This window comes from Ascidia mentula, chromosome 1 (genome assembly GCF_947561715.1).
Source record: "Ascidia mentula chromosome 1, kaAscMent1.1, whole genome shotgun sequence".
In the NCBI taxonomy this organism is placed as follows: Eukaryota; Metazoa; Chordata; class Ascidiacea; order Phlebobranchia; family Ascidiidae; genus Ascidia; species Ascidia mentula.
The window spans coordinates 12,391,115-12,417,861 of NC_138566.1; the positions used below are offsets into that span (position 1 = coordinate 12,391,115).

The following is a 26,747-nucleotide window of genomic DNA, read 5'->3' on the forward strand; positions in this document are numbered from 1 at the left end:
CCCGACCCTTGTCTAGGAATTCTGGTCAAAATTATATTCGAGAAAATTACCTATAACCGCTTCCCCAGGGGCATTTTGTCCCCCTCTGTTGGACATTATTTTGGCTAAAAAAACAGAAAAATGTGTAGGTTTGTTTTGTGAAAAAATCAATCACAGAAAGTACCCTCCATTTGCGATAAAGTGAAGCCACCAACCCTCCTCTATACAATTCATTATGAATTAGATGTATTCTAACTGTTTTTGGTCCCCCCCCCCTCCCCCAGGGCCGTTTGTACTCCCCCCATGACTGACAGTTTAGCAATTAGCCTTTGCAAAACCCCCAATATGCTGTCTTAATGCAGCTGCAATCAATTTTTTTTCTGTTCAGCAATTGTAGTCCCCCTTCATGAGTCATCAGACCCGGCAATTGTTTTTGGCAAACAAGACAAACTATCACCAGACGATGCACGAAGGCAAATGACCTCTAAAACTCAATTTTTGGGATTTAATTGTGAGTTACGGCCTTTAGCCATCTCAATAAAAGATTGTTTACCTGGTTGGTGTTGGATACACAGAGTCTATTGAAGAAAACGCAACAGCCTGCTCTATTCGGCCGACTTTTTGTAAGCTAGTTGGCTTATCAACCATTTCTCGCTCATACGTCCGCACACTACGCGTGCTAGAGTTAAAATCGACTAGCACCATGAACAAAAGCCATAATTCGTCATATTGTACGCCTACCTTAGATAACGTGTGTGTACCTTACAATATGACACCTATGGCCGTCCATAGTGCTGCAACGCGACGTCCTCACCAGACTAGGACAACTAGGTTACTCTTCAATACAAACAAAATAGCCAATGCAATAGTCGAGAATATTGTATTGGCTATTTTGTTTGTATTGAAGATTTACAAAGCCGTCAGTTATGTTCCAAGGTATTTCTATTTTAGAATTTAGATTTAGAACAAAATTTCGGTAATTTTTCATCCAGTTTGTAAAAAATTGAGTACACTCCAAATCTAGTTCAAATATAATTTTCGGTTTTATCGAAAACGCTACTATTGTACTTTTTTCCGGCAAGGTTCCAAAAATAGGGGAATTTATCACAAAACGTGTCAATCTAGGCCTATAAATTGTTGCCATTCTAATGGCACTTAAATTTAAAGTTAAAAAAGCCTGCTTCTGATCCACTTCCGACTGTGTTTATCGTCAGAATAGTTGACCTGATCCTTTCGTTCGAGGTGCTTGGGACAAATATTTCCCTGTCTGTGTGCAACTGGTCACTCAGGCAGCGCATAGTCACCCAAGCTGCGCGGAGCCTGACGGCACAGTTGCTTGGACGTAGTGATTCCACTTGGTTTAACTTTGGAGGATTGTACCTAAGCAGGTACCCATTGGGTGACAGCAACTGCATGTTTACCACAAAGTATAAGTCTTGCTTGGTTATTCAGATCGTTGTACTGTATATGTTGTTATTTAAAGACTACATTACATAAACTTAAAAACTATTCTCGAAAGAGGCCTGCGAGAAAGTTTTTTTTTTAAGTGGCCTTTGTGTTGTTTTCCGTTGTACACGTCTGATTGATAGTACGGTGATTAAAAAAAACCGTATAATTCAAAAAATGGCATTGGAATTGGTACTTACGCATGTTGTAGAAACATGAATAACGTCAATACTCAGCAATAACAATCAATATAAACCTATAAACCGAGTTCACATTAATGTACTAATTATATGCTGTTTATTTAACATTAAAAAAATAGTACATCAAAGCACAAAGCTACCTTTACAGAAAAAATGTATTTATTCTTTTAAACTCCAGCAACACCCCCAACTTTTAAAAACACTGTGGGAATTTGTTTTCTATTGTGACTATTCCAATACAGCAAAATAATATGTTTTAATAGACAAGTATCATATAGTTCTTTACCACAGCATGTTAAAGTAATTGTTCCATAATCCTGAAAGAGCTGCTTGAACACTTGTTTTATATGGGAGGCTCTCGCTCTGGTTGAACACTGGATAAACTTCTTAGCTAGAGGCTTCACAAAAAATCATCATTATTACTCTTTTAACTTTACTTGGAAACTATTTGCCTAGAAAAACGTTCTAGTTCAGAATGAACTGAAGTTACATTGTGTTACATTGAATTTTTTATGTAAAATGGTTTTATAATGTCCACTAAACAAAAATAACAAAATATACTGTACTTAATCATCAAGGATATTAAACCAGCATATGACAATTTACATTACCTGATAAATACAGTTGTTTGTAACTTGACTCTCAATTATGACTTTAACAGTGCATTTCTCATCAAATTTGTAACTAAATTCAACAAACAAATTCAGTGAAGTATATATATTTTTTTCTGGATATTTTCTTCACTGACTAGAGTTCCACATTATATGCCGGCATTGACAAATGTGCAAAAGCATACAGGGCCACCATATGCAAAACAGTTTTTGTTTGCATTTTTTCTCGACTACATAAAAGCGCATTTAATCCATTTCTGGCAACAAATTATTTTAAGAGCTTCCAAAATAGAAAAACTTCAGTGCATGTACCACCGCAAACACCTCACATTCGAGTTTTGCATAAAGCAATTGTGCAAGGTACCATTTATGCATAATTAGTGCAAATACAGTTGCTTGTATTTTATATAGGTCAACCCCAATTACAGTTTCCCCAAAAAGTTTTAGACCCCTTAATCACAGCAAACATTGGTTATGGCGTCTCAATGGGACCTCCCTTTAGCAATTCTAAAAATTGGCGCCTATGCCAATTACTTCTTGGCTTGGTATCTTTGCTCTTTGGTAAGTGGTAAACAATGTTAGTCCTGGGAGTCAGGGACTGAACAAAAATATGTGCAAGATCTTCTGGAAACTACTGTTATTTTGAACTTAATATATGAAAAAACTTCTAAAAGATCTTGATTGTTACAAATCTACTTTTTCCTATGTGTTGATAATTTTTTAAAAATTTAGGTAAATGTGCTTACCAATGGACAAGATTTAAACTGGCAGGTTTAACTGTTGCCAAATCTGGAATTGGTTGGTTGCATATATCACGAACTACTGCTTTCTGGGTGTACTTCAGTGGTGTACCAATATTAAGCAAATGACTTTTGCTAAGAGCAAAATCTGTGCCTCGTGACCGACAAAATTCTGCTTCTCGCTGTTGTTCATCTTTAAACCCAGGAATAACGTAAGGTAATGGCAGTACTTAAAAAGAGCATTACGTACTTTGAAATAGATTGGGTACCAGTTTGTACACAACATCTTGCATTACTCGATCACTTCTTAGGTTCAAAAGTGGTTGTGTCTCATGAATTTTTTGACCACACTCTGGGCATGATTTTTTTGTCTGAAGATGCTTTACAATGCAACTCTTACAAACTAAAACATAAAGATATTTGTCAATAAATTTTAAATCTAAAAATGAAATACAAATTGAATAAATATAGTTGGTCGTTGAACCTTAAATAGCTAATGTGTACACCGTAGTTTCTGATTTTTCCAACTGAAAAAATGAGGGCTGGGGTCTGTTTGGCACCAACTTCCCACGACCAGCCATCTGTTCTTATTTAACGTATGATGTCATGATGCATTGTGCATGTGACTATTTATATGCAATGTTTGCATTTTGAGTTTATGGCAGAAATGAAAAAAGTGAAACTAAATGTAGGCGATTGCTATAAGTTCATTAGTATGGAAATGTGAGTGTGGCAACAATCGAAAACCTTGATTTTAACTGTGTTATGCTAAGTATGTTATGCTATGTCTTTTCTCTAAAATTTGTTAGTTTACTGGAAGAAAAAAGCAGTTATCAGCAAATAATGGTTTGCCCTCATAAAAAAAAACGGGAGAACACAACATGACAATAATACAATAACATTATCAGCGATGTGTCATTCATTGCCCCTTAATAAAAAACTTATATTTGCACTTACATGTATGAGAACACTCCGAAACCGTGGTTGCATCTATAAAATATCCAGCACACAAACCACATACAATGTGCATGTTTATTGCTTTGATTTTCAAAAGCAAATCATACTCTTGTAAAAATGCATCATCCATACTAGGACGTTAACTACAAAACGTAATTACAAACAAAACAGTAAATTTAACATAATCCAAATAGTGATGTAGTTAAATCATAGATTATACTGAAACACAGAATCATTAACCACCGTCATTTTGGCAGGATAATATTACAAATTTGCCATATTTTACAAGGTACAACGGACATTTACTCAAAACTTGTTTTTTTTTCGGAATAAAACTAAACTACAGAGGTCGGCAAGCAGTTCAAACCTCAAATCATATTGAAAAAAACATTTCGCAGCTATACCAATCAACAAAATTACAACTTGAAAGAAATCGCCTCTTTCGCGATTTAGCATATTGGCGGCATGCGAAAAACTTCTCTAGTTTAAACAATTTTGTTTAGCGTTGTGGTAATAGGTGCCAATATTGACCAATATCACGAGAACGAGGAAATTTAATGCTCTACAACATGCAATTTACAAATTTGAAGTTAAGACGGCGGATGACGTCCAAATCGCCCATTGAATGTCGCCCGCTTTTCGCGAATCAGCGTATAATGGCGTAATGTCGGCATGCAGAAAAACTTCCCTAATTCAAACAATTCTGCTCAGCGTTGTATTAATACGTGCCAATATTTACTAATATCAAGAGAACGGAAATTTAATGCTCTACAACATACAATTAACAAATTTGAAATTAAGAGGACGGACGACGTCCAAATCGCCCATTGAATGTGACCCGCTCTTCGCGAATCAGCATAATGGCGTGATGTCGGCATGCAGAAAAACTTCCTCAATTTAAACAATTCTGCTCAGCGTTGTGGTAATAGGTGCTAATATTGATTAATATCACCAGAACGGAAATTTAATGCTCTTCAACATGCAATTAACAAATTTCAAATTCAGAAGGCGGATGACGTCCAAATCGTCCATTGAATGTGACCTGCTTTTCGCGAATCAGCATAATGGCGTGATGTCGGCATGTAGAAAAACTTCCCTAATTCAAACAAGTTTTTTTTGCATGCCGCCATTATGCTGAATCGCAAAACCAGACGATTTTTTTTATTCGCGATTATTTTTATTGATACAGCTGCGAAAAATTTTGTTTAAATGTTTTTTGAGGGATGAGCTGCTTGCTGATCCCGAACTGCTTGATGATTCTTATCCAGAAGAAACCAATGTTTGAGCAAATGCCTGTTGTACCTTGTAAAATATGGCAAATTTGCAAAATTATTCTGCCAGAACGATGGTGGTCGGATGACAACAGTGTGTGACTGCGTTACCATTTAGCATTAGACCCGAATGGCTGTTTTTATTGATGTAAATACAAATTTTCTGTTTTTATTTGTATGGTGGAGGCAAAATTCAGTAGGTTTTATTATGGGGGATAATAAGTCTGCCGTATATCGAGATGAAACAAGTCGAGCTGAATTTGCCCTTGGCGATGCGGAGTCTGATGAATACAGACCCGATGTTCAAGAAAGTTGCATATCACCTACCATTCATAGTGAATTGTTTGTGAGGTAAATCACAATCTTACAAAGATTGGTAATGAAGCAATCTGTGTCTAGTGCGTAATCGTACGTACCTATCCTATATAAAAACGTTTATAAAAAGGCGCAGATCTCCCACTGACGACTTTTAAAAAAAGTGCGTGCAGCTGCCATTCTTTGCAGACTGGTTAAAGTACATGCCAATTTCATTTCTGTTTATCGTCAAAAGGTTGTCGCAGTTATGGCTTAAGTACAGTAGCAGACTACCCAAGTTTTGTTTCTGCAAACTGTAAACACCATGTGAAAGAGAATTCTTATAGAAGGTGACATCAAAAACATTATCATTCAGACTGTTTTCTTTCATAAATTACTGTGCAAGGAACAAGCAAAAATTTTCTCCTTTGGGAGCGTTGCAAAAATAAGTCTAGAACTTTGTTTAGGGTTGATTCTGAGGAACTCATTTTTCACACACCGAAAAGGGCAAAAATTTATGGAAAGTATCTCTTTGGTGATGTACTTGGTGAAGGATCATATGGTAAAGTGAAAGAAGTATTGGATACAGAAACATTATGTAGACGGGCTGTAAAAATCATGAAGAGGCGCAGACTTAAAAGAATTCCAAATGGGGAAGTAAATGTTGATAAGTATGTGAGTTTCCCAAGTGCAACAATTTGTCAATATAATCATGCTCCACATCGCTGGGCATGAATTTTCATAATATGTATTATTTTTTGTTAAAGCATTTTATTAATTACATACATTTAACCTGTTGATTTTTTGTATATGCATTAATGGCTATTTGATTTAGAGAAATATGTTTGCTGAAAAAATTAAAACATGAAAACATCATTGAACTAGTGGATGTTCTATACAATGATGACAAGGGTAAACTATATCCTTTATTGAATAAAAACACAAAAGCAGTAACACCAAAGCATTGATCATAAAAGTCATCCAAGTTCATGGCAAGGGCCCAACTAACAAGCAATTGTTAAAACAGGTTGTAAAAAATAAAAGTTGAAAGTAGACTGTCCACTGTTGAAGTGATGACATGATATGATAAATTAAGCGATCCTTTTTAAAAAACGTTGTTGAAAAAAAACAGTTCAAATGTTTGTCACTCATCAACATTAAAATTTAGATAATCAGTGGAGATTCTATATAACCACCAATCACGAAAGAATTCAACCACCTTTTTTACTGTTTATTGCATAAATTCCCTAGGACCTTGCCATTGTTTGTATTTTAATTGTCAATATTTTAATTGTTTTCTAGTCTACATAAGAATTAAGTTGATTCCTTAATTTGGTTACTTTTGACTTCTTACTTATATGGTTTTGGAATTTTGTGTTGCAAATTTACAAGAAATTTTGGACAGCAGTACTAGGAAGAAGTTTCCTGAGTGGCAAGCTCATGGGTATGTAAATAGTTTTACAAACAGTTTATTTTATGTTAAATGCTAAAAGAGTGTATTTATCACTTTGTAACAAAAAACATTCCCACAAACTATGATAGTGCTCTCATGTAAAGCAAGGCTTATAAATTTTACCCAGTGTCCTGTCCAAAAAAATTCAATGAAACAAAACACAGCATATATTTATATTACAATTAATCTGTTCGGCCAAAAGCTTGGCAATTTTATAATTCACTTTTTTAGGTTAGCATGCGTCTTTGCTTACGAAAACAACCAAACAAAGAAGCAGACTAATTTCATTATAATGCATTTACACTGTGATTTGAACTCGATTCCATTTAAGTCACCAAAAAAATAAGCTAAAGATCTTCTGAGTTTCAAGAAACTGTTTAATAATAAAGCATAGTTGAGTAGATATTGCATTGTTGTTTATATGTAATGATGAGTCAGAACTTGTGAATTCTTTGGACAGTTATTGTGTAATTTTCAGCTAATGGTTTGCATTTGCAGCCTAGCTGGATCAGCCACTTTTTCCTGACAAGTTAGGTCAAGATTTGAAAAATGAAGCTCCGGTGAGGTTTGAGCTCGCGACCCTGGGCTAACCAGGCCCAACGCTCTACCAACTGAGCTACAGGAGCTCAGTGGTTTCACAGGGTATATTGTGGCCAAGGTAAACAGTGTCGTGAGTTCAAACCTCACTGGGAGCTTGTGGCTAATCCAGCTTGTGGCTAATCCAGCTTGGCTGCAATGCCTGTAAACTTTATGAAGAAAATAGCGCTTTGGTAAGTGGGATATACTCATACTGAATAACCTAAAGAACTAATTGGTGTACACCATTTGAATCATTATGAATCAAATTGAGCGTAGTGGTTTTCAACCTTTTTGTAGTCACAGAGCCCTTTCATAAAATCATAAAGTCCTTGGACCCTACATAAAACTTATCTGAAGCTCTTGTAACGAACTGGTTTAAATCTTTCAAATAAATAAATTGTGATTTGGATTATTAAAAATGAAAGCAGCATTCTTTCCAAAAGCGTGTTTTCTCATTGTGTTTGTGACCAACGCATACAACTTTGTTTGTATTTGTAGATTTAAGGTGTTTTTTTGCCTGAGCTGTTTTTTTTTAGCCCATGCAATTTTTTTAATTTAGAGCAGTTTTGGTCAGTAAACAATCCTCTTATATTTAACCCGGCCCTGTATGTTAAAAATATTTTTTCTCTTGAATAATTTGTTTGCTGTCTAATTTTGTTTCACAAGGGAATGTCAGACATGATCTTTTATAAATTAAAAAATCTCAAAACAGTTATTTTTAAAAACATCTTGCCAAAAATATACAAAGTTGCAGACATGCATGACAATCAAAACAACTGCTATTTTAATTGCAGATACATATATGTGCACATTGGCTGTGTGATAGGCCAAAAAGTCTGTTTTTTAACATTTGTAAAAACCAGTTACATTTTCATGCAAGTCAGTTTTTAATAAATTAACTGGATTTTTTACGAATCTGCAAAAACACAATTAATGCATTAAAATTTTATTTTTTCAACAGGTATTTTGTGGAAATGATAAAAGGACTTGAATACTTGCATTGTCAACGAGTTGTCCATAAAGACATAAAACCAAGCAACTTGCTGTTGACAACAAAATACACATTAAAAATCACAGACCTTGGTGTTGCAGAGGTGGGTTATAAATTATCATAAACATGATTTTGTAAATATAAACAAATTCGGTTAATCACCTAATCTGTTTAATGTTCTAAGTCCGTACTGTCCTCTGTTTAGAAAATACTCTGGTTAATTGCACAAATAATCCAGTGTTTCTAAACATTTTTTCTGTCCCGGACCCCACAAAATTTTGTCGTCTAAAGCAGTGGTTCTCAACCGCCAGTTTGCATCAACTTTCCTGCCGGTCCGGGAAATATATTACAATTTTATATCTCAATGTTGCGTTGCAGAAACAGACGGCAGCAAACTTCTCATTAAATTGAATTTTTTATATTTATTTTGAATTGCATATTTTTGTCATAATTAAATTTTGGGTTAATTTTAAAAGTCCACCAGTCCGCAAAATTTGTTTTGAAAGTTTACCGGTCCACAAACTTAAAAGGTTGAGAACCACTGGTCTAAAGAATGTGTTAAAGCAGTGCAACATAACATCTCTTTAAAAGCAGCTTGGCAAACTGCCATGACCAGGTTCATTTGTACTAAATAATTGTTTGTGTATTGCTTTTAAAAAAGCAAGCCATAGTTTACAATTACATAAATAAAAACATTGGCATATCTAGGGGTCCGAGGGGGTCTTTTCTGAAATATTTTGATAGCTAAACAAATGGCACTTTTCCTGTCGAAATCTGCGTGAAAACCAGAAATTTTCTTAACATTGACCTAAAACCCAAACAACTACACCCTTTCAGAAATTAAAGTATGTCACGCCAAGTATTGTTTGAAAATGTGCAGCAAATTATCTACCATAGTAAGCATAGTCAATGGACACACTAGGCAGCTTAAAGTTCCTCAACAAATTTATTTTCTAACAAAAATTTGTTCCCCATTGGTGAAATACAAAACTTAGTGAATCTGCTTAATAGCTCAAACAAGTCACTTGACTATACACAATTTATCAAATGGTCATGTGTAGGGATGCACTGAAAGTTCAGCCGAAACTTTCTTTATTTTTAATGATTTTGTTTCGGCCAAAAATTTCTGCAAAACTGGGTTGAAACCAAAATTTCGTTTACGGAATGCATTATTTAGCATGTATTACGATCATTGTTCAAACTGTACGAAAGCTACAGATATGTTCGTTTTATTTTTGTACTGTCATAAAATTGATGAAAATCAACTTTATGCAGTTGGTACAGCAGTCAAGGTTATACATGATCATAAATAGCTGGATGATAGAAGTAGATCCCATTCAGTACATGTTTTATTTAAATTTAATGCGTTTAGAGATTTGATTACCAAAATAATTTTTATTTATATGGCAACTTTTGCCAAATATTCAGTCTCAGCCAAACAGACAAAATGCTGTTTCGGTACATTACTAGTCATATGTATTACAAAAGCAAGCAAATCCAAGTGAAATATGTTTTTGCTTTTGAGAAATTGTTGCTTCACAAAGATCACAAACAAATTGGTTTAATCAATTTTTGTTTTTTTGAATGATTCGTTTATTTTTCATCAGCTATAGTACAGTAGAACTTGGATAATCCGAATTTGGTTCAACCAGATATTCGTACAAAGCTGAAGATATGAATAATCTAGACTGTTTTTCTTGGTTGATGCTGCCAGGTACCAAAATTACACTGGTCAACAAAACTTTTTTTCCAGTCTAAAAAACTTAAAACACACATTACTTTTTTATAAGTTGTGGAGATTGGCACGTACTCTCAAACATAAAAAAAATGCAGATATACAATATACAAAGAAATAAAACGGCATGGGCGCCGATAAAACCATAAAGGTTATTGAGTCAGGCGCCTGAATATTAATTATAACTGTCATACAAAATTACACTTTTTCGTTCATAACATTTTCCATAGGTTCATGGACCTGACCATTCATACATCATTAAACTGCATAACGTAACCAAATACCAATAAGTGTGTGCCACAACTGTAATACAAAATAAAAACATCTCTCTTGCAACTACTTTTATATATTTCGGTGCTGACTAATTACCCACCTACAACCCTAAATCTTTGGATAATACAGATATTTAATTTGAATTTTCGCCTGATTCAAATCAAAGGTTATAAACATGTTTTACAGTGCTTTTTGGATTTTAAGTTAGGTTTGAAACAAACTTCTTTGGAGAATTCGAATAATTGCCTAATCTGGATTTATTAGACAAATTTTATTACCCAGATTAACTACGTTCTACTGCATTTTTTAAACTGTCTTTGTAAAATAAAAAACAGCCACCCATTGGAGCCCAGATAAAAGACAGGTTAACACTGTTAAAACTGTTTTTGTTCATTGGAATTGACTTCATTGTGCCCAAAAATGAAAACAACAGGTCATAAAATAGGCCTCAATGGCCAAGTTCACAAATAACAATAGACCAGGAAAAAAACAAATTTACAAACTCCTGTGTTGTCAATCATAAAAAAAACAGTTCTAAAACGTTTGGTCCTTTTTGAAATTCTCCAAAATTTTATTTGATTAAAACCCATTTGCCAATATAATATACCATGACTAATGATTAGGCATTGGATTTGTTTTCAAATGACGATGTATGTTACACATCCCAAGGATCCCCAGCATTTCAGCCACCAGAAATTGCAAATGGCGATGAACATTTTTCAGGATTTAAAGTGGATGTTTGGTCAGCAGGGGTGACACTGTGAGTAAATATGTTTTGAAACTTTTGTTTGATATTTGTAAAAAACCTATCACTACACACAAATGCACTATACTGCCTCAGCAGTTGACAAATGTGTCTTGTAAAATTGTTCAATATGACTCACTTTCTTTGCCATGTGATAAAATATTCATAATATCGTTGGATTGTTGTTGATATGTCATGTTTCTCAGTCTGGGATAAATGCTGCAGATCTGTTCAGTCAATAAATAACTGTTTCTTTTTTAGTTTATAGCAGGCAAATGAATTAATTAGTTTTTGATTGCTAATGTTTGTTTTTTCAAAACTGGAGATGTAGTTCTATCTTACCATTAAAAAGTTGTTTTCCAATTATTGTTTTCCTCTGCGTCTTTGGTGTAATTATTAAGACTTATTTCCTGTCGATATACTTTCAAAAAGATCAAGCCATTATTCACATGTACAAGAACATTCATGAAGTTAGTTATTAGTTAATAAGTAAATTGTTTGTTGTGAGTCGGTGGTTTAAAATGAAGTTTTGATAGAATTTAAATGTGTAATTAAAACTGTCGAGTTGAATCAGGTGTGAAGTTGTTATTTTTAAATCGACATTTGTGACAAATGGGTAACTTAAAATACATGCAACAAACACACCCTTAATGAATGTTAATGAATTTGTACTTTAAAGGCTTTACTTTTAAGTTAGTGAGTTGAAAAAAATCATGCATGTGGGCATGGATGTAGTTCAAGTAAATACTAACGATTTTTGGTCAGATATGTTTTTTATGATTTTATGGTAATTTTTGTAAACATAACAAATTTGATGACACACTCCATTAGGTGATATTTTGTAATAGACATGAAAATTAAAAGTTAATGAATTTGCTTTTAAATTGTGAAGGTAAATTGTAAGGTAATTTTGAAGGTAGCAAATGATGTGGAGGGTCTATGGGCAATGATAATGGTAAAAATGATGATGACTTGTCGGAAAATATTCTAATTTTGATAATAAGCAGAACTTAGTTTAGCAGTTTATATTGATGGATTTGGTAAGTTAGATCAACTACAAAGTATTTTACTAGTTTGAGTGTTACTCAAATGATTATGCCATTGTTGATTCAGTATATGCGTCCATAACTGAAACCTCAACATTTGCCAAGGGATGCAAAAACTAATTTCCGGCCAGCTTTACAGCTGTATCAGTGTTTTCTGTTGTAAGATGGAACAAGGAAACAAAATGGAAAAGAGGACATCCTAAATTACAGCCATTCATGTTAGGAGTTAATTGATTTGACTTGCACATTGGGCTGAGCAGAATACAACTTGGTCGAAAATATGGGCATAACATTTTTCCACTTTTGTATATGATTACAATCACCAATGGTTGTTTTGCTAAAGGATTCTCTGGCAATTGGATTATAAACAATTCACTTACCTTGGGTTCTATTATTTTCTTGTAGCAAATGCAAGTTTCATATATGCATTTTGAAATGTTATGCACGACTGCACATGGCAAAGAAAAAAAATTAATGCAAATAAACAAACTTAATAATTATAATATAGTACAAGTGTTGTATCAGTTTTTGTTCGATTTTCAAGCTCATTTTATTTAGAACTGCAGGAATTAATTTTTTTTCATTGAAATTTGTCACGTTTCAAAAAACCCCTAACCCCCCACCCCAAATTAATAATTTTTCTTATGCAGGTATTTTAGTCCATCATTGAATCATTACCACACATAATTATTTTTTTTCTTTTAATTTAATCATTCTCTCCATAGAGGGTTAAATTAAAAAAGATAATTAAAAACATTGTAAAACGCAATACAAAATTCAGGTCAAGACTAAGCCAGTTGGGTGAAAAAATTATGTGACAAAAGATTAGGGGTCCGAGAAAAAAAGATTAAAATTGGTGTCCGCTGTCAAAAAGTTTGGGAAACACTGGCTTAGTATGTGTATCATTGCTGTTAAAAGCATAATTTTTTTCATTCCTGTTTTTTACATTACTTCTCAGGTACAATTTTACAACTGGACGTTATCCATTTGAAGGGGACAACATTTACAAACTCTTTGAAAATATTAGTAAAGGAGATTTTGAAATTCCGAAAGAGTTGGATAATCATCTAATCAGTTTGCTCAAAGCTATGTTGATGTACCAAGCTTCTTCCAGAATTTCTATCAACCAAATTATGTCTCACAGGTAAGAATATACTATTACCTCTAGTGAGAGTATGGTTATCATATGGCCACATTGTCAAACCAGTGTGTTGTGTTCCCTAACTTAATTGATAACCTCCAAAGAAATATTTACTAGTGCAGCATGGTGGCATAGAAAACAATTTTCAGCGTTAAAATTTTATGATTAACTGTTAAGTCTTGTTAGAGTGTGACTGATTCCTGTGTATTCTTGGTTTTCTAGAGTGTATAATTATAAACAAATTCACAGTAGAACTTGAGTGATCCAATTTCAGATTAAGTTGTACAGTTTCCATCTCATAATCTGAATTTGAGTGGATTTTCCTGCTTCACAAGGCCTGAAACAAATTTATTTGGATGATACAGAATTTTATCTAATCCAGCAAAATCCAGATTAACCGAGATATCTTTGCCAAACAAAAAAACGTTTTTTGCCTTGTGTCATAATGTTGAGGAAATTTAACGATTTGTGCAGATACAATGGAAATTGTGTATTGAGGTTAATATAACAATTTTGAATGCCATTTTTCATAAATATGAAGCAAAATTTTGTTTTGAGCTTGATGCTGTGTAGTTAATAGGATGTTGGTAAAACTCACCCAAATTAAATATAGCTAAGAAATATTTGTAACTTGAAGAACCAAAAGATCTCCTCATGCATGTTTCTAGCCTTAAACATTGATCACCAAACAGCATTGGACAATAAATGACAGTTGACTGTAATGTTATAAGTACAGCAATAATGGCGGTGAGTCAAGTACAGTAACGTACCATATGATAGTATATGAATAAATATCTGAAATGTGCCTTAGTTGTAGTTCAACATTCTTCACTTTTTAAAAGGGACCCTCATTTTTTTGAATCAGATTTTGCAAATTCTTGCTATATAAGTATAAAAGTCATGCAGTGAGTTTAACATGACAAACAATAAAAGAAGTACAAAACACTGATAATAACAAAATATAATTTATGATGATTTGCTCTGCTTAGCAACAAGTGACCCAAAAAAACTTTCAGTTTACCCAACTTTGGGTCACAACCCACAGGTTGGGAAGCACTGCTTTAATGTATAAAGGCACTGTTGAAGCAGAAGAATTCAACAAATCCAGACTATGACATGTAAAAAAGCAAATTATATATTTATAATTGGCAAAAATCTTAATCAAATCCAGAAAATTCATGACAATAATGACTTTGTCTTGAGAAAAGATTACAAATCATTTTAATTTTGTCCAAAATAGTTGTATTTCCAATTTCAACATATCCTAGTTCTGTGTTTATTCATTAAACCAGTAGTGATACTTTATGTCTTCTAACTTTCCTTAAGTATCACCAAGAAAATTCATTTTGGAGTGCTGTTCCACATAAAAATAAAGTGTGTTACAGCTGGTACTGTGCCAAGTATCCCTTTCAAACAAATGGTGTTGATATACCAGGAAATGTGGAAACAAATGATCCCCACAGAGGAATGACTGTGGTCCAGTATCTTGAGGTAATTTTTGTGTTTGTATGTAAATACTTAAGTAAACAACATCATTGCTTTCTTAATATGATATTAAGCAGCAGTGTCAAAGAAAACATATTGCTGATTCATAATTGATGTCTTAGAAAACCAATGCAATATTAACAATCAGAAGAAGAATGTCAGTAAATAACGAACACAATTTCTGTTCACTCCTTTATTTACATTATAATTTTAATTAGGTAGGTATGTTACTGCACCTAACACATGTTTTTCATTTTTATCCTAAGAAAAAAAATTTACAGACCTAGATAGTTCTAACTCCTGTTGTGACATACATTGCCATTTTTTCCATAACTATAATTTGATAAAGTTACTATGACAACACATGTACATTCTTTAGTAGTAGGCATGCATTTCCAATTTGGCTCCTTTAAAATTATTGATTTGAACTTATTTCTCCTTGTTGTTGCACATGACATTCCGACAAATCAGGGCTGCTGGTGGTAATTTTTCAGCATTTTATTACTACTATTTTTATTTTCCGTTTTATTTTAGAACTGAAGATGCTTATTTTGAGACATGTATTCTTAACAATAAATGTGTTTGGCACAAGGTTATTTTATATTGTAATTCTGCAAACTGTCCTGTACAATTTGAAGTTAAAGAATGGTGCCGATCTTGGTCACTGTTAACGCAACTGGCACTTATCTTAGTTGCTCATTCAAAATTTGAAACTATGAAGTCATCTTTGAATTGAGTATTTAGAAGTTATGCCCTGTAACAAAAAAGTTAAGAAAGAAATTTTTACAAATCAATCAAGATTTGGACCTTGGCAAGGATCTTCATCAGTAAGCGAAGATATTGTGAAACTTAACCCTAAAAACAAATTTGGAAAAACAAATAGTTGTGTAATCTGTGATTCGAACATGCACTGGGCTGCTAAGTGTCCTCACAGAGAGCGGAAAATAATGCTGTTAGAGTTGTTGCCAGAAAGTGGAGATTGTTCTTCAGTCTAATTGTAAATTCTACAAATGAAGCTTATGGACATGCAGTGGTGGACACAGTGTGTACAGAAATGGTATGTGACAAAAAGTGGTTTAACACATATGCTGAACCCGTAGATAAAACTGTAAAAGCCTGTGATAAAACAAACAGGTAAAACATTTTCATCTTGTTCTGCACCAGTTGTAGAAGAAACTACTAAACAAGAATTAAGTTGTTTCTTTCCAAAGCAAAGGTGTCCATCACACTACCACAATTTTTGGTCGTGCTGGCAAACATAAAGGAAAATACAAAAATTGTTGTAATGTTTCATATGATTCACCTCCAGAATTGTGAGGGTGACAACATGGGTTGATTTTAGTAAGGCAGAAAATTTAACTGTTGCAGATTATCCACCCATACATGAAGAGGACAAACTTGTCAAATGCAAAAAGTGTCTTTAAGTTAAGCAAAGCAGGCTGAGTTGAATTCCTGGAAGGGGAATAAGGTCTTTCTACGCAGAAGTGCATGTATGCATATACCAGATTTTGGGTGTTCCAAGGCGCGGCTGGTTGCATGAGAAAAACAGCACCTAGAAAAGGATTAACCTACCTGCTACAAAGATTCTCTTCGGAGTATTGACATTAAGACTGCATTTCTTTAAGGTGAAACAATGGAACTTGTCCACCAGTGGAAGCAAATTGCAAACAAAGAGTTTTGAGGAAGTTGAACAAATGTGTATATATATGGTTTGGTGAATGCATCAAGAAAATATGAATTTGTCAGGAAATTCATGCTTGTTAAGAAAAAAAGCTTCCTCAAATTGATCCTATTGTGTTTTATTGGAACAATTTATTGCATGGTGTTCATGCTTGCTATTTATGTTGATAATTTTCTATGGGTTGGTACAGAGAACTTTGAGCAAACTATCCAAGATATGGGCATTTCTCAAATAAAAAAATTGGATCTCGGTTACATATACTTGAGAAGCTGCAAGATTGTAGTTTTTGTTGATGCTGCAAATACTAATTTGGCAAATGGGAAAAGTCGGGGAGCGCATTTGATATTTTTAGTGGGGATAACAACCATTGTAGTTTCATGAGCTGTCAGTCTATGAGAATTCGATGAGTGGTTCGAAACACGTTGGCTGTAAAAATTTAGCCATGTCTGGAGCTGAAGATGCGGCTAGTTTAACACACTCGACAATTATGATTGAGGTTTTCGCTGATAATAAATCTCTGTATGATGTACTGCTATCAACAAAATCCATTTCAGACAAACGACTGGGTTGATATTGGCTGCCTGGGGAAAATGTTTTTCAGAAATGAGACTTCTGTAAAATGGATTCCAACTGATTGACAGCTGGCTGATAACCAAGAGTGGTGTATCAACCCAGTATTTGAGAGATTGTTTTGTATATTTTTTGTAAGGAAATTTATTATTCTCAATCAATGGTTCTCACACTTGTTAAGGTCAGAGCACACTTATCTGCTTGTTGAAAGTATACTGAAAGTGAATTACTTTCAATCTAGGAATGTAACAGGATTTATTCTGAAAATCTGTTTATCTGAATGAGTTGTGCTAATTTGGGCAGAATGTCCGATGAGAACGTCCTTAGTTCTTAATTCATGACTAAAACTGTCTATGCAAAGATTATTGCTAAAGTTGATAGAAATTCCTATTTGGCAAAAAGACCCTTTCATATTTACTTTTATTATGCTACAGTTTGTTTCTTGTTTTAACTTGCTGTGTATAATCAGTACAGTGATTTTGTTTATCACGCTTACCTACCTGCTACTTGTGCTGGAATCCTAGAGCTTCATTCCTGCTTTTGTGTTTTTGCTTTTGAAACAAATAAATAAACGTAAACAATCCAACAATAATAAACTTATTTCAATATGTCAATTTTTATATTTTTAATAATTGTGGGCTAAAAACATCCCTATTATTGTTATTTTTTTAAATTATTGATTGGCTGATGAGTGTGGTGTCTTGATAAGAATTACCAGTCCTCTCGGAGACCCAGGATTTTTCTTAGGATTTGGCCACTACTAGCAGTGCTGTTTTCAAAAGGCCGACCACATCAAGGTTGTCCTGCCGTGTCTACTTCCTTTGTCCAGTAGCCCTCTTTCTTTTTCACCATCATGTATTGGGCTGTAATTTTTCTCTCTGTGTTTTCTTCCCTTAGTCGGGTGCCAGGAAACAAACCAGAGCTGCCTGATTTTGTGGCAGAGGTGATAACCACTACACCATTGCCGCCTATTATTAGTTATGATTATGTCAAGTATAATTTTTGACGTACAAATGTGTTTCAGGAATTGCATGGACTGAAAAAGTTGGATTCTCAGCACACTGATGGTGAAAAGATTCCAGCGGTGCTAAAGCAAAATATGGAAGTGGCTGATAGAGGAGAAAACATGTTATTTCATGACAATCAGTCTGGTGGTAATGTAAATGACAGTTTGGTTAACAATGAAACTACAAATTTTCGAAGTTCCACATTAGGACTTTCCAATAATTTCAACGGCAAAATCAATCGCAGATCATTGAGATTCAAATCTATATGTCAAATTTTATGATTAGTAGCATATAAAACTTTGGATGTTTGAAATTGCACAAGAATGCTTTTCTGAAAGCATAGGATAAACTTCAACTGAACAAGTTAGTCTTTTGCAAACACCTGGGCACCTATGTCAAAAAGTTGCAGAAGCTAATGATGACTTGTGGAGTGAAATGCATTTTTGCTGAATAAACACCAAATGGGATGTTTGCTGATTTGATGTGTTGATAGAAATGCCACCAGATCTTTTATTAGTTTTTACCACACATGCATACCTCCTAATACTGAAAATAACTGCAATTTGTGACTGGTGTTAAGCAGTTCTTTTTTTGCAAACAAAATTTTCGAAAACTTTAATCTTCTTGTGGGTTCAAGATAGCATGACAGGTTCCCAACAGACGACCAAAGGTATTTTAACAAGCTTTCGGATGATGTAGGTTTAGGGATCGTTCCCCACGATTTTTCACTACTTTCAGATAATGTTTTTGCATTTTACTTCAGGTTTGGAGTAATCTTGTTGTTTTCGGCAAGCAATTTTTTTGAAAATTGTTAAAATGCCCATCAGGTGAACGCGGCAGCGGAACACATTTCAAATGCCAATTCAAAGACTACTTCAAATAACTCAAATAAATACACCACAGTGTTTCCGATAGTTCACAAAAAAAACTGACATGAATTCAGGAATATTTCAAACACACGCTATACATAATCATATCGAAATAAAATGGTAGACAAACGCCATTTTCCAACGAAATGACTTTTCCGATATAAGGTATATGCCAAAATTATATTGACGTTTTGAACACTTTCCGGGACTAATATTTGAAAATCGCCCAATATGGTGTGTACAGGATTAGATAATTCTGTGCCACATGTCAAAACACGTTGTGCTGAACTCACCTCCGTATAGCCTATTTAGAGGAACCCTTGTCATTCTGGCAAAACCAGAATCGAATAAACGTATGTTGGAAAAAGCATTTCGCATCCCTGATCACCAATTCGTACGTACAAGGTTTAAATATTCAGATTAGCATGTTAGCTCTGGTTTTTGTGTTTCGTGTAGTAAAGCAAAAAAAAAAATTGCACCTAGCCTATCAAGATTTATACAAGGTTTGCTTTTAAGTTACTCAAAAACACGTGTGCAACCGTGTGATAGTGAATACACCCCTGATAGGAAAGTTTTTAATTTGCGCGGAGGATTTTTATTGGCGAACGTCAATTGTTCGGACAAACTAACGTTTTTCGTAAAATGCATTAGTTTAGTTAAGGTACCGGAAGGTGAACAGGTCCAGCTGGTAATATTGCCCATTAGCCATATATTTATACAAGAAAACGTCAGTTTTTTTTCCCCGTTACATAATATATACATATATATATTTTTAAACTGACATTTCATCAAAACAAATATTATATAACCTCTTCCAGTATAATGCCAAATTTGGATACAAATTCTTTAACTTTTTTGGGTGAATCATATTTTCCAATCAGGAATATCTGCGCGCAATGTCCACTAGAATGACTTCACCCACCGGCATATGCCAAAACAGAATAGATTCGAAAGAAGTTATAGTTTGGGGCAATGTGCATTTACCCGGACACGTGACATTATTTGTGTTACAACTTGTTTTTGTCGCGTTGTTTCGCCATTGCTTCGTCGCCGTATATAAATAATGGAATGTTAAATCTCTCGCCAACTCTTTACAGAAAATCGTGTCCTAACGTTTTCCATCACGGGAATCCCGTTAACCACGTAATCACATCTGGCATTAAAACAGACTCATTACAGTGTAACGCTTTTATTTAAAAGTAGCTTTTGTGAAACGTGTACCCTAGTCAAAAAATATTACTTAAACCACTCGCTTTAATGGGCCTACTCAAAAAAATGGAATCGGCGGGGAGTTTGAAGACATGGACGCTTGACGTAAGATGGGACCAGATGGATTAGTTTACACTGATTTAAATACCAAAACAACAAGAAATTCGCTGTTTGCCTTCCGGTCGAGGCAGTACAAGGTAACAAGACAGGAACATATATTGTACATAGCATTTCATAGGAACGCTACTTAGTGAAAATACATCTCTTTAAAAACGCTAGCGGTGCAACCCACCAGGTTTAAAACAAAACTGCCGCATAAAAACAGTGTTGTTTTATTGTGAATAATGTTGAACAAGGAAAACCACAATACCATTTCGAAAATAATCAAATATAATCCCATTCGTATTGTTTGGCACACTTTTGCACAGTGGCTGCATACTCACAAACAACATTTCAAGTTGCATGTTTCTTAAGTTTAGCACTCCAATATTGTCTACTGTGATGCTTCATTTAACGGATTGTGACGTTTTAATTTACCGCAGTTACGATGATGGTGGCATTGATTTGTACAGTGGCAAGTATAACGATGTCTCTGTCTGTTACCAGTTAACGGTGACGACGACGTGCTATACTGCGACGGAGGAGGTGGCGGCGGCGGAAGAGTTCTGTGTAGATACGATGAGGAGAAACCAGACTCCGAATCAATGTTTTCTCCTCCATTGTGTATAGTCATTTCAACATATCCTGATATGGAAGGCATAGACAGCACAGGTCTTGACGCTGAAGTTGTGTCAGTTGTTGGATTAAAGTTAACAACTGAAGAACATGTCTTATCAACAACTTGTATGATCGTCTCATCAGTTACTTTACGTCCTTCCGATACACCAATTGTAGACCTCCGATTATTTTGGCGGCTTGCTAAAATTGGAGCGACTTCGTACTCATCAGCATTGTCAATGTCACTTTTACGATTAAAACTGCTGTGTTTTCCGAAAATTTGTTGATTAAAGAAGCAATACCTGTAAAACAATGAACAACCCTTCTTGTAAGTTTTGTACAAAAAAAAAATTTAATGTAAAAATATCAAAGAATAAATAACAATACGTTTTTGCGTGAAAAAATGCTTGCTTTTATGAGGATTACGGATGTTAGTGTACAGATTGATATAACAAAAGGTGGTGTGCTACTAAGGTTTGATAGGAAAGTTACAAGCATGTGTAGTGTTTCTAGGCTCATTTTTATCAAACATAGTGACTTCACTGAATTTTACTTTTTAATACAGTGTAAAATATACTCAGCATTAATTAACTCCTGAATATCATACATACATAGTTATGACACAAGCAACTAATAAACCAATTCCAGCCGGGATGCCAATTATTACCAGCAAGGACACAGATCCACCAGAATTTAAGTTTCGCGGCAAATTGTTGGAAAGTTTACTTGAAGATTTGTCTAAAAACATAAAATTAGTATTTACACAAGTGTTCCACTATTATAACTTTATTTACACCTATATACCAGGTAAAACCGTTAGGTATGCGTAACGGAAATTGTAACCCATGGTGTTGGCACCAAAACATATGTACATTCCAGCATCTCTCATGGCAGCACGTTTGATCAATAACTTGTTTAAATAAGTTCCGTCTGGTAACCGCATCATCTACACAACAAGCATATATGTTGTAATTTATATACTTGTGCTAGCCCTTAGTTGGTAAATGTCATGTCACTTCTTGTTCGGGAAGTATTAGATACGACTTTTCCTCTATCACTAGAGCTTTGTTTAATTCTCCGCCTCTTGGTTGGACGGTCTGTTTGTCAAGTCGCTTTATCCATTTAATTGTTGGTGAAACTGGGCTGCGAACATGGCACTGAATCGAGGCACGTTCCCCTAATACAACCGATGTGTTTACGGGATGAGGTTCCAAGAGCACAGGACTGTCTCGTATTTGACCTACAAGGTACAGCAGTTTAGATTCTGTTTACATTTTCGCATATTATACATATCTGCATGTTTAATTTGGTAGAAAAGTGTGTCCTCGAACACAAACACAAAACGACTGGTTTCACCCATGACATCCAAACCAGAGCTTTTGTTTATAAAGTCGGCAATTACGAAGAATGGTTAAACATTAACCTGCATTTAATGGGCTGGAAAGAGTTCTACTTACGCATCATTGGCCAATCCGACTTCTAGAAATTTTGGTAAAGGATAGTCACATTGTGTTTGTAAAATAAGAACTGTGTTACAATTAAAACACCACCATTTTTTATTACACAATCTATTTAAGATTTTGTGTTATATGACCTTCATTGCATTAGTAACTGAATGAAAAATTTGACACAATGCGAACAAATTAACATTCAATTTCGTTTTGTTTTAGAAACCAAATATCGAACGATTTTTTCGTTTTCGGATGGAAATTTTACCTTCTGCTATGACTGCATGTATGATTGTTATACAAAGAGCGATGGCGTAACACTTACAAAAAAAAAACTTAAAAGTCACTTTTTCTTATGCACAATATAGTTTAGCCTATTTAAATAAGAGTAACTTAACGACGACAAATGTTCAGTCACCTAAAGTTCAATTGATAAAGTAGTACAAAATTTGTTAAATCAGTTAAGATTGTTAAAATGATTGTTGCCGATAGGCTCACTAGTGCACTTTTTATGCCCTCGAGGTATGAGAAGCCTTGGTTAGCAAAATTGTTTCTTAAGTATTCTGTTTAAAGATTTATCTCATCAGTTTAACATTTGCAGCAGTTGTATGAACTCAGTAAAAAACTACTTAATAAACATTTGCAGCAGTACAAAAGTAAATTACCCAAAACATGCACGCTGTACTGGAAAGTAATTTCGCCAGCCACATTCCAAACGCGACACGTGTATTTCCCATCATTGTTAGGGGTTACATTTAAAAGTGTTAAAGTCCATCGGGATTTTGTGCTGTTAGAACTAAATCCAACACTGGTCAGGTTGCCATCCTTAAACCTGCAACCCAAAGCAAAAACAATTACACATGCCACGTAATGCATGGATTTTATAAAGCACCCACCACTCAATGTTAGGTTTGGGCTTCCCTTTTGCTTTGCATCTTAATCTTATATTGCTTCCGTAATTTGCTAGAATGTTGTGCTGTCTCATCTTTACTGGTTGTGAAAACACAGGTTTACGTACTAAAAATATAAAAAAAAATGTAGCAATGTACAAGTTTTGGGGTGCTTTTTCGTTTCATACCCAACTTATAACTTCTTCCTGCTTTACGTTTATCTACAAAAACAAAATAAATTTTAATTACTACGCTGGGTACAACAGACCCGTAAAGTAAAATTTCTTTTAATTCCACATCAAGGTTATTCTACTGTGTATGCAAAAACATGTTGAAATCACACACTAAGTTATATTTTATGCGCGTAAGTATGAAACATTTCAGTTTACGTTAAACTTGACGTAAAGGCTACATATAGGCATTATCAATTTCTGCAAAAAAAATGCATTAAAACACTCGAAGCTACAAGTACCATAAAAAATTTAATTAAACCAACTGACGGTAATCAGAAACACTTTGTTTCAAACATTTCCTATCGGCTAATGGTTGGCGTGGGTTTTAAGACAGTGCCACATCAGGGTTAGATTCTGTCCACTTTAGAGTTTTAATTTAATTGGTTTTATAATCATTGGCTAAAACGTAGAAAGGCGAAATGAAATTTGTTTTTACAATGCAAACTTGGTTTCGTTGCGCAAACTAAAAACCAGCGAAGAATTTGGCCTCTGAACTTGCAAACGCGTCAACTTGGCGATGCATATCGCATGACTGTCCTAACTCAGGTCGTGTGGTTTCCTGTATCATATAGCTGGAAGCCCGTGTAACAGCAAAAAGCAAATGTGGGAGTTAATATATATGGGATTCGAAAACATTAGATGAATCTGTCACTTTACCCACCTATGTAAAATGGAGTTGAAGTGATATCGAGAAAAGTAATTTATTTAAATATTTTGTTTCGACAACAGATACAGATATATATTTTCCTTACAACATAAAGATAAAAAGCTGGTTAACGTGAGTGGAGTCAATCCCGTTCACCAACGTTATCATCTTACGTTTCATGCGACACCTAAAGCAACCTTCGTTGCAAAAAAAAAATCTTATTCACGTCTCTACACACATTTTAGATAAAAGCAACTTGCAAAAGGAAATAAAAGATAAAAATTCTTAGTTACTCATCAGTGTCTACGAGCACTATAACCACCTACGTCTTTAACAATGCTATTAATTGTTTTGTTGTATGTTATAACTTAAATTTATTTTAGCCTGTGAAGTAAGATCTCGCCTAATTTAACAATTTTGCATTTTTAGATACTCAGATTTAAACATGTCACAATAAATAAATTGAAAAATATGTTTGTGACAAAATATATTACAAACCAAACATTTTCATGTCAATCTATAATAATATTTTTTAGAATAGAGACAAAAAACTTTTCTGACGAAAATGGTTATATTCCGGATGTTTATATTGTATTATTTTTATTTTCCAACGCTAGTTTTACTTGGCCGGCAAGCCATTTAACATTTGTTGCGCTTATAGACAGTGCTATTTAACAAAACGCATCTGCGGCTGGACAAACAGAAGTAGAGGCTCTAAATTCAACGACTAACCCTGTCAGTCGAAGGGGTGTAACTTATCCGACAGGACTCTCACGGTTCACTTGAGCTTAATGAACTGTTCAATTGTTCTTACATTGTAGTTAAAAAATTGGTCCTTGCGATAAGTCGACTTTACTGAAACTGCACCGCAGTTACAAGCATTTGTGCGCTGTGCCATTTGAAAAGCGACACTTGTAGACTTGGAGTAGTTACAGTGACAGGTCGCTGGCGCTACTTGTTGCTCTTACCACAAGGACACTTACAACACTTCGAAACAAAAATCCGTAATCAAGTAAGCTGTACCCTTTCTGCTCACTTCAGAAACAATAAAACTTGTTGTGAATTTATCTTACCTATGACGTTTACTTGAACAGTAATGTGTTGTTTTCCAAAACCATTCACCGCTTCACATACAAACGTCCCTTCGTCAGATTTTTGTACTTCGGAAATTATTAAGTTTGTGCGATCGTGGGAGTATCGTCGCCATTCCCCAAGAATAAGGTGCCCTGAAGCAAAAGTGCATTGTGTTTTTATCTTTGCAAAAAGAAAATATGTATCGAACATTTACCATTTTTAAACCACGTTACTGCAGGAAATGGGTCACCAGAAACTTTGCACGTGAGCTGAAGTGTGTCACCTTCGTAACCAACAACAGCAGTAACGTCAGTGCCTGTAATGCGAGGTGGTCCCGCTGTAAACAAATACAGATAATGTCACATTTGCTTGTAGCGTGGCAAAATACGTTACATTTTGTAGCAGCTATTAATGAGTAGGTTGATCCAATCATCACCGCGACCACCAACACATATTTGTTCAAAAGGGTTGTTATAGTTACCATTTTAAACTAAAAGTAAGCAACCTTTACAAAAGAACTTCAAAATATAAATAAATAGCTGTGTTTATTTTATTTTAAAAAGCTAACCACGGTAATTACATCTATTTCAAGCATATGAAAAAGTAATGTTTAAGGCACTTACAGAAGAACAATTTAAGTAAAGCTACTATCGATCAAGACACATACCAACCAATACACAACACTGCAAATCGAACAAATCGCTGAATTATTTGTAAAGCTAATTGTAACTTGCTCATTCTTGTATAAATGCACAAGTGTATACGCAATTGCCCAAAATACTTGCTCGGAATTGATCTTTCAAAAATACTGTTTAAAACAAGCAAAGTTGGCCTACATGAGCAAAACACCTGATACACGCAGCATAAAGCTTAACATTCAGTTGCTTAAAGCGCGCTCGCTCCAAACGTGGTTAGTATAACAATGCACCTTCCAAGTTGGCAAACAAACTGTTCAAACAACTTGTTGGGAAAAAAGGTAGCCATTTTTACAGCCAAAAGTTTTACATCTCTCTGCTGCCCCTAACGGAGCTACATTGCTTTTTAGGATGGTAGATGGTTCCTATTATTACCAGTGGTTTATACACATTGTCAACTGATATTATATATTTACATAAGTAGCCCTAAGAAACATTTATTGTGTAAATTATGTTGTACATTAGTTTGTGTACCGTACGTTGTATCCCGAAGCAGGCTGTTACGATAAAACGAAGATGGAATATCTCCTCGTAAAAAGTCGCAACATTTTAACACAAATTTTCCGCGCTCTATAAAGGTCTGGACACTGGTCGCGCCCGTTTCCAAACTGGGGGTGGATAGGTTTGAATTGGTTTTTGGGGTTGTGCGAGACGTGTAGGCTAAATATTTTTCTGTATTATATAAGATAGTGGAAATGAAATAGTTTTTGTTGTGTTATTAATCAGATAATACACAATAATCTTTTTTATTGATAAAAACTA

At 34.5% G+C, this 26,747-nt stretch overlaps 3 protein-coding genes across 5 annotated transcripts; 1 reads left to right on the top strand and 2 right to left on the bottom strand.

Annotated features, from left to right (window-relative positions):
• Positions 1–1,278: 1,278 nt before the first annotated feature.
• Positions 1,279–4,084, bottom strand: LOC145908613 (polycomb group RING finger protein 1-like). Of its 3 annotated transcripts, none has more exons than XM_082995936.1 (6): positions 3,934–4,084; positions 3,227–3,379; positions 2,983–3,169; positions 2,237–2,309; positions 1,912–2,023; positions 1,279–1,388 (listed from the first exon to the last, which is right to left on the bottom strand). In XM_082995936.1, exons 1-6 carry the CDS (start codon positions 4,061–4,063, stop codon positions 1,360–1,362), a joined length of 684 nt encoding a protein of 227 aa, XP_082852062.1. In that variant the 5' UTR covers positions 4,064–4,084; the 3' UTR covers positions 1,279–1,359. The 3 variants fall into 3 exon arrangements, with proteins under 3 accessions (XP_082852062.1, XP_082852070.1, XP_082852053.1); XM_082995944.1 differs by lacking the exon at positions 1,279–1,388 and adding an exon at positions 1,528–1,681; XM_082995927.1 differs by lacking the exon at positions 1,279–1,388 and having other exon boundaries at positions 1,694–2,023.
• A 1,306-nt stretch (positions 4,085–5,390) lies between these two features.
• On the top strand, positions 5,391–18,671 carry LOC145913241 (serine/threonine-protein kinase STK11-like). Its single transcript, XM_083000836.1, has 9 exons — positions 5,391–5,555; positions 5,966–6,169; positions 6,334–6,417; positions 6,853–6,942; positions 8,492–8,624; positions 11,153–11,289; positions 13,279–13,464; positions 14,847–14,952; positions 18,222–18,671. The coding sequence occupies exons 1-9, from the start codon at positions 5,413–5,415 to the stop codon at positions 18,483–18,485; spliced, it is 1,347 nt and encodes a 448-aa protein (XP_082856962.1). The 5' UTR covers positions 5,391–5,412; the 3' UTR covers positions 18,486–18,671.
• A 113-nt stretch (positions 18,672–18,784) lies between these two features.
• LOC145913235 (fibroblast growth factor receptor-like 1) lies at positions 18,785–25,946 on the bottom strand. The gene is made up of 10 exons (XM_083000824.1): positions 25,684–25,946; positions 25,505–25,627; positions 25,290–25,442; positions 23,526–23,558; positions 23,344–23,464; positions 23,113–23,279; positions 22,016–22,239; positions 21,804–21,945; positions 21,611–21,737; positions 18,785–21,301 (listed from the first exon to the last, which is right to left on the bottom strand). Exons 1-10 carry the CDS (start codon positions 25,772–25,774, stop codon positions 20,776–20,778), a joined length of 1,707 nt encoding a protein of 568 aa, XP_082856950.1. The 5' UTR covers positions 25,775–25,946; the 3' UTR covers positions 18,785–20,775.
• Positions 25,947–26,747: the final 801 nt, after the last annotated feature.

Bases quoted from the DNA above. Each gene is read 5' to 3' on its own strand.
- LOC145913235 (XM_083000824.1), bottom strand. From the start codon at position 25,774: ATGGTAACTATAACAACCCTTTTGAACAAATATGTGTTGGTGGTCGCG. The intron at 23,559-25,289 runs GTAAGATAAATT...TTGTTTTTGTAG, and splicing joins TGTTCAAGTAAACGTCATAG to ATAAACGTAAAGCAGGAAGA. The intron at 23,280-23,343 runs GTGGGTGCTTTA...TTTGGGTTGCAG, and splicing joins CCCAAACCTAACATTGAGTG to GTTTAAGGATGGCAACCTGA.
- LOC145908613 (XM_082995927.1), bottom strand. From the start codon at position 4,063: ATGGATGATGCATTTTTACAAGAGTATGATTTGCTTTTGAAAATCAAA. The intron at 3,380-3,933 runs GTAAGTGCAAAT...TTTATGTTTTAG, and splicing joins TTCGGAGTGTTCTCATACAT to TTTGTAAGAGTTGCATTGTA. The intron at 2,310-2,982 runs GTAAGCACATTT...TGTTGAATTTAG, and splicing joins AGTTTAAATCTTGTCCATTG to TTACAAATTTGATGAGAAAT.
- LOC145913241 (XM_083000836.1), top strand. From the start codon at position 5,413: ATGGGGGATAATAAGTCTGCCGTATATCGAGATGAAACAAGTCGAGCT. The intron at 5,556-5,965 runs GTAAATCACAAT...AACTTTGTTTAG, and splicing joins CATAGTGAATTGTTTGTGAG to GGTTGATTCTGAGGAACTCA. The intron at 8,625-11,152 runs GTGGGTTATAAA...ACTAATGATTAG, and splicing joins CAGACCTTGGTGTTGCAGAG to GCATTGGATTTGTTTTCAAA.